At 47.8% G+C, this 7,500-nt stretch overlaps 1 protein-coding gene across 1 annotated transcript in view; it reads left to right on the plus strand.

Moving 5' to 3' along the window:
• Window positions 1-3,525: 3,525 nt before the first annotated feature.
• The window catches only part of LOC139399892 (peripheral-type benzodiazepine receptor-associated protein 1-like), a gene marked incomplete at both ends in the record, with an annotated part of 32,111 nt that continues 28,136 nt past the window's right edge, over window positions 3,526-7,500 (plus strand). Inside the window, 5 exons of the mRNA XM_071145018.1 lie at window positions 3,526-3,609; window positions 3,875-3,964; window positions 4,389-4,511; window positions 5,950-6,054; window positions 7,356-7,406. Of these exons, the coding sequence (XP_071001119.1) occupies window positions 3,526-3,609; window positions 3,875-3,964; window positions 4,389-4,511; window positions 5,950-6,054; window positions 7,356-7,406 (453 nt within the window). The remainder of the gene's footprint in view (window positions 3,610-3,874; window positions 3,965-4,388; window positions 4,512-5,949; window positions 6,055-7,355; window positions 7,407-7,500) is intronic.

Here is a 7,500-nt window from a genome sequence, read left to right on the forward strand (position 1 = left end):
GTTTAAGGATGTTTCTGATGTCTAGGCCTGGTCTCTGTAACCTGACATGATATGGAGTTGTTTAAGGATGTTTCTGATGTCTAGGCCTGGTCTCTGTAAATTGGCATGCTGTGGAGTTGTTTAAGGATGTTTCTGATGTCTAGGCCTGGTCTCTGTAACGTGACATGGTATGGAGTTGGATAAGGATGTTTCTGATGTCTAGGCCTGGTCTCTGTAAATTGGCATGCTGTGGAGTTGTTTAAGGATGTTTCTGATGTCTAGGCCTGGTCTCTGTAAATTGGCATGCTGTGGAGTTGTTTAAGGATGTTTCTGATGTCTAGGCCTGGTCTCTGTAACGTGAAATGATATGGAGTTGGATAAGGATGTTTCTGATGTCTAGGCCTGGTCTCTGTAAATTGGCATGCTGTGGAGTTGTTTAAGGATGTTTCTGATGTCTAGGCCTGGTCTCTGTAAATTGGCATGCTGTGGAGTTGTTTAAGGATGTTTCTGATGTCTAGGCCTGGTCTCTGTAACGTGACATGATATGGAGTTGGATAAGGATGTTTCTGATGTCTAGGCCTGGTCTCTGTAACGTGACATGATATGGATTTGGATAAGGATGTTTCTGATGTCTAGGCCTGGTCTCTGTAACGTGACATGGTATGGAGTTGTTTAAGGATGTTTCTGATGTCTAGGCCTGGTCTCTGTAACGTGACATGATATGGAGTTGGATAAGGATGTTTCTGATGTCTAGGCCTGGTCTCTGTAACGTGACATGGTATGGAGTTGGATAAGGATGTTTCTGATGTCTAGGCCTGGTCTCTGTAACGTGACATGATATGGAGTTGGATAAGGATGTTTCTGATGTCTAGGCCTGGTCTCTGTAACGTGACATGATATGGAGTTGTTTAAGGATGTTTCTGATGTCTAGGCCTGGTCTCTGTAACGTGACATGGTATGGAGTTGTTTAAGGATGTTTCTGATGTCTAGGCCTGGTCTCTGTAACGTGACATGGTATGGAGTTGGATAAGGATGTTTCTGATGTCTAGGCCTGGTCTCTGTAACGTGACATGATATGGAGTTGGATAAGGATGTTTCTGATGTCTAGGCCTGGTCTCTGTAACGTGACATGGTATGGAGTTGTTTAAGGATGTTTCTGATGTCTAGGCCTGGTCTCTGTAACGTGACATGATATGGAGTTGGATAAGGATGTTTCTGATGTCTAGGCCTGGTCTCTGTAACGTGACATGATATGGAGTTGGATAAGGATGTTTCTGATGTCTAGGCCTGGTCTCTGTAACGTGACATGATATGGAGTTGGATAAGGATGTTTCTGATGTCTAGGCCTGGTCTCTGTAACGTGACATGATATGGAGTTGTTTAAGGATGTTTCTGATGTCTAGGCATGGTCTCTGTAACGTGACATGATATGGAGTTGGATAAGGATGTTTCTGATGTCTAGGCCTGGTCTCTGTAACGTGACATGGTATGGAGTTGGATAAGGATGTTTCTGATGTCTAGGCCTGGTCTCTGTAACATGACATGATATGGAGTTGGATAAGGATGTTTCTGATGTCTAGGCCTGGTCTCTGTAACATGACATGATATGGAGTTGGATAAGGATGTTTCTGATGTCTAGGCCTGGTCTCTGTAACATGACATGGTATGGAGTTGTTTAAGGATGTTTCTGATGTCTAGGCCTGGTCTCTGTAACATGACATGATATGGAGTTGGATAAGGATGTTTCTGATGTCTAGGCCTGGTCTCTGTATCGTGACATGATATGGAGTTGGATAAGGATGTTTCTGATGTCTAGGCCTGGTCTCTGTAACGTGACATGATATGGAGTTGGATAAGGATGTTTCTGATGTCTAGGCCTGGTCTCTGTAACATGACATGATATGGAGTTGTTTAAGGATGTTTCTGATGTCTAGGCCTGGTCTCTGTAACATGACATGATATGGAGTTGTTTAAGGATGTTTCTGATGTCTAGGCCTGGTCTCTGTAACGTGACATGGTATGGAGTTGGATAAGGATGTTTCTGATGTCTAGGCCTGGTCTCTGTAACGTGACATGATATGGAGTTGTTTAAGGATGTTTCTGATGTCTAGGCCTGGTCTCTGTAACGTGACATGGTATGGAGTTGTTTAAGGATGTTTCTGATGTCTAGGCCTGGTCTCTGTAACGTGACATGATATGGAGTTGGATAAGGATGTTTCTGATGTCTAGGCCTGGTCTCTGTAACGTGACATGATATGGAGTTGGATAAGGATGTTTCTGATGTCTAGGCCTGGTCTCTGTAACGTGACATGATATGGAGTTGGATAAGGATGTTTCTGATGTCTAGGCCTGGTCTCTGTAACGTGACATGATATGGAGTTGTTTAAGGATGTTTCTGATGTCTAGGCCTGGTCTCTGTAACGTGACATGAAATGGAGTTGGATAAGGATGTTTCTGATGTCTAGGCCTGGTCTCTGTAACGTGACATGGTATGGAGTTGGATAAGGATGTTTCTGATGTCTAGGCCTGGTCTCTGTAACATGACATGATATGGAGTTGGATAAGGATGTTTCTGATGTCTAGGCCTGGTCTCTGTAACGTGACATGATATGGAGTTGGATAAGGATGTTTCTGATGTCTAGGCCTGGTCTCTGTAACGTGACATGATATGGAGTTGGATAAGGATGTTTCTGATGTCTAGGCCTGGTCTCTGTAACGTGACATGGTATGGAGTTGGATAAGGATGTTTCTGATGTCTAGGCCTGGTCTCTGTAACGTGACATGATATGGAGTTGTTTAAGGATGTTTCTGATGTCTAGGCCTGGTCTCTGTAACGTGACATGATATGGAGTTGGATAAGGATGTTTCTGATGTCTAGGCCTGGTCTCTGTAACGTGACATGGTATGGAGTTTGATAAGGATGTTTCTGATGTCTAGGCCTGGTCTCTGTAACGTGACATGGTATGGAGTTGTTTAAGGATGTTTCTGATGTCTAGGCCTGGTCTCTGTAACGTGACATGATATGGAGTTGGATAAGGATGTTTCTGATGTCTAGGCCTGGTCTCTGTAAATTGGCATGCTGTGGAGTTGTTTAAGGATGTTTCTGATGTCTAGGCCTGGTCTCTGTAAATTGGAATGCTATGGAGCAGGTGTATAGTTGGATAAGGATCATTCTGATGCTCAGGCCTGGTCTCTGTAAATTGGCATGCTATGGAGCAGGTGTATAGTTGGATAAGGATCATTCTGATGCTCAGGCCTGGTGTCTGTAACGTGACATTATATGACTTGTATAAGGATGTTTCTGATGTCTAGGCCTGGTCTCTGTAACGTGACATTATATGAGTTGTATAAGGATGTTTTTGATGCTCAGGCCTGGTCTCTGTAACGTGACATGCTATGGAGCAGGTGTATAGTTGGATAAGGATCATTCTGATGCTCAGGCCTGGTCTCTGTAACGTGACATGATATGGAGCAGGTGTATAGTTGGATAAGGATCATTCTGATGCTCAGGCCTGGTCTCTGTAACGTGGTGGCGTCTTGTTTCAGGAATGTGAGCTGAGCAAGAAGAGAAAAGAATGTGAAAACTTGGAACATGAAGTTAGGAAGAGACAGAAGGGATGTCTGGATTTGGTAAGGGTCCCTCGTTCCATCAGCTGCCTGTTAACTACTGTACTCAAGGTGCACCTCTCAGTGGGCCAGGTGCTGGGGAGAAATTCCTCTGCAATTGAATGAGTGAAACCGTGTCAGCCAGATGAAGGTTCCATTCATTCTATTCCAGGCGTTACACTGAGCCCGGCCTCAGATTTATTAAAGTGGCACCCCAGCCTCCACTGATTGCAACAGTATAGTTATCGCTGTACTACGGTGTAGTTACTAAAGCTATTCCCTCTGACAGGAGAGCCAGCTTGAGGATGAGCGAGGCAAAAATGCGCATCTAGAGGAGGAGGCAGATCTCCTCAGGAGGAAGGCACAGCTGCTCGATCAGGTCAGTCTCTATTCAAATCTTTTATATTCTATGCCATTCTATTCCATTTTATTCTATTCTTTGAGGCCCTCGTAGGCTTAGTGTTGTTTTTATGACAGAATGAATGTACATTATGGTTGAAATGGAACCCTCAACGGTCTTCTCTGTCATGACCCTTCAGTAGACTGGAAGGGCTTCTGCTTTATGTGTCTGTCCTTCCTCCTGGTCTTGAGGAATGACAGTACTCATGTCCAGTGTCTCTACCGCTCCCTCTCTCTCTTCTCTCACTCTCTCTCTCTCCCCACCCCATCCCTCTCTCTCTCCCCACCCTCCTCTCTCTCCCCCCGCCCCCCACCCCATCTCTCTCCCCCGCCCCCCATCCCTCTCTCTCTCTCTCCACCCTTCTCTCTCTCTCCCCGCCCTCCACCCCATCCCTCTCGCTCAGACCTGGGTTGAGAATGAGGAGCTGAGAGAACACCTCTCTGAAGTGACCGCTCAACGTGATTCAGGTCTCAAGGAGAACCAGAGACTCCGTGTCAAACTGGAGAACCTGGAGCAGGTCCTAAAGGTACAGGCTGATCTCTAGTGTAGAGCAGGTCCTAAAGGTACAGGCTGATCTCTGGTGTAGAGCAGGTCCTAAAGGTACAGGCTGATCTCTAGTATAGAGCAGGTCCTAAAGGTACAGGCTGATCTCTAGTGTAGAGCAGGTCCTAAAGGTACAGGCTGGTCTCTAGTGTAGAGCAGGTCCTAAAGGTACAGGCTGATCTCTAGTGTAGAGCAGGTCCTAAAGGTACAGGCTGATCTCTAGTGTAGAGCAGGTCCTAAAGGTACAGGCTGATCTCTAGTGTAGAGCAGGTCCTAAAGGTACAGGCTGATCTCTAGTATTTTGTTGCCACACTTCCAAGTTGTGTTGACTCCCCAGGGCCAGGTTCACTTTGACTACAGATATAGTAGTGTTGCTAGGCTGTGGCTGTCATGACATTTAGTCAAACGGTAACTAGCATACAAATGACCGCCTGTCTCAGTATTTTCTCCCCAATTTCGTGATATCCAGTCTTTTCCCATCGCTGCAACTCCCGTACGAACTCGGGAGAAGCGCAGGTCAAGAGCCATGCGTCCTCCAAAACACAACCCTGCCAAGCCACTCTTCTTCTTGACACACTGCTCGCTTAACCCAGAAGCCAGCCGCACCAATGTGTCAGAAGAAACACCGGGTCACGGCCAACTGCGACACAGCCGGGGATTAAAACAGGGTCTGTAGTGACCCCTCTAGCACTGAGATGCAGTGCCTTAGACCGCTGTGATACAGCCTGGAATCGAACCAGGGTCTGTAGTGACGCCTCTAGCACTGAGATGCAGTGCCTTAGACCGCTGTGATACAGCCTGGAATCGAACCAGGGTCTGTAGTGACGCCTCTAGCACTGAGATGCAGTGCCTTAGACCGATGTGATACAGCCTGGAATCGAACCAGGGTCTGTAGCGACGCCTCTAGCACTGAGATGTAGTGCCTTAGACCGCTGTGATACAGCCTGGAATCGGACCAGGGTCTGTAGTGACGCCTCTAGCACTGAGATGTAGTGCCTTAGACCGCTGTGATACAGCCTGGAATCGAACCACGGTCTGTAGTGACGCCTCTAGCACTGAGATGCAGTGCCTTAGACCGCTGTGATACAGCCTGGAATCGAACCAGGGTCTGTAGTGACGCCTCTAGCACTGAGATGTAGTGCCTTAGACCGCTGTGATACAGCCTGGAATCGAACCAGGGTCTGTAGTGACGCCTCTAGCACTGAGATGCAGTGCCTTAGACCGCTGCGCCACTGGGGAGGCCTCACTTTTTAATTTTATTCATATCATATTTTTCTCGAACGATTGCCAAGTGAGTGCGCACATGGAACGGCTATATTGTGTTGTGTAAATGTGTCCGTGATCGAGTGTGTAAACTATAGAGTAATTATGTAAGCGCTGTGTTTGTTACATTAAATTGATTTCTCCTTTGATGCTTGCAGCATATGCGAGAGGTCGCCGAGCGCAGGCAGCAGCTGGAACTGGAACATGAGCAGGCACTGGCTATCCTCAAGTTCAAACAGAATGAGATCAAACGTCTACAGCGGGTGAGACGACCACACATTGCCTCTGGTCCTCTGGAGCTCAGTTGGTAGAGCGTCTGCTAAATGGCATACATTACTGTCCTCTCTCTCCCCTGCCTCCGACACAAGAACCACTGCCTGGCCAAAGCCTGTCCTCTCTCTCCCCTGCCTCCGACACAAGAACCACTGCCCGGCCAAATCCTGTCCTCTCTCTCCCCTGCCTCCTACACAAGAACCACTGCCCAGCCAAATCCTGTCCTCTCTCACCCCTGCCTCCTACACAAGAACCACTGCCCAGCCAAATCCTGTCCTCTCTCTCCCCTGCCTCCTACACAAGAACCACTGCCCAGCCAAAGCCTGTCCTCTCTCTCCCCTGCCTCCGACACAAGAACCACTGCCCAGCCAAAGCCTGTCCTCTCTCTCCCCTGCCTCCGACACAAGAACCACTGCCCGGCCAAATCCTGTCCTCTCTCTCCCCTGCCTCCTAAACATGAACCACTGCCCGGCCAAATCCTGTCCTCTCTCTCCCCTGCCTCCTAAACAAGAACCACTGCCCGGCCAAATCCTGTCCTCTCTCTACCCTGCCTCCGACACAAAAACCACTGCCCAGCCAAATCCTGTCCTCTCTCTCCCCTGCCTCCTAAACATGAACCACTGCCCGGCCAAATCCTGTCCTCTCTCTCCCCTGCCTCCTAAACAAGAACCACTGCCCGGCCAAATCCTGTCCTCTCTCTACCCTGCCTCCGACACAAGAACCACTGCCCGGCCAAATCCTGTCCTCTCTCTACCCTGCCTCCGACACAAAAACCAATGACCAGCCAAATCCTGTCCTCTCTCTCCCCTGCCTCCTAAACAAGAACCACTGCCCGGCCAAATCCTGTCCTCTCTCTCCCCTGCCTCCGACACAAGAACCACTGCCCAGCCAAATCCTGTCCTCTCTCTCCCCTGCCTCCTAAACAAGAACCACTGCCCAGCGAAAGCCTGTCCTCTCTCCCCCCTGCCTCCTAAACAAGAACCACTGCCCAGCCAACTAATCCTTTCTTAAATATAAGGCCATGCGCTCAGCTATACAACTAGAACATCCAAGGAACCCTGTTCCCAGAAATCATTAAGCAAGATCCTCATTACATTTTTCGGCTTCACTTTTATGATGTGTATCAAAGACTTTGTCCAGTAGGGGGTAGCTGGGTGCAAAGTTTGTTGGTTAGTTCTGGAGGGAACTATTATGAGGGATTAGATGTGAACTAAGTAACTGAAGAGTGCATTGAATTACACTTTGTGAGTAGAAATATTAAAATAATAGTGTTTATCTTTCCATTCAACAGGCGGAGTTTTTTGCCAAGAGGGAGCATGAGGGAGTGGTACAGATGCTGGAGGTAAGTCTGATCTAGTTTTTGTAGTTCTGTGGTGCCGAGGCCTGGCTGTTGTAGTTCTGTGGTGCTGAGGCCTGGTTGTTGTAGTTCTGTGGTG

Source organism: Oncorhynchus clarkii, unplaced genomic scaffold (genome assembly GCF_045791955.1).
Source record: "Oncorhynchus clarkii lewisi isolate Uvic-CL-2024 unplaced genomic scaffold, UVic_Ocla_1.0 unplaced_contig_10729_pilon_pilon, whole genome shotgun sequence".
Classification (NCBI taxonomy): domain Eukaryota; kingdom Metazoa; phylum Chordata; class Actinopteri; order Salmoniformes; family Salmonidae; genus Oncorhynchus; species Oncorhynchus clarkii.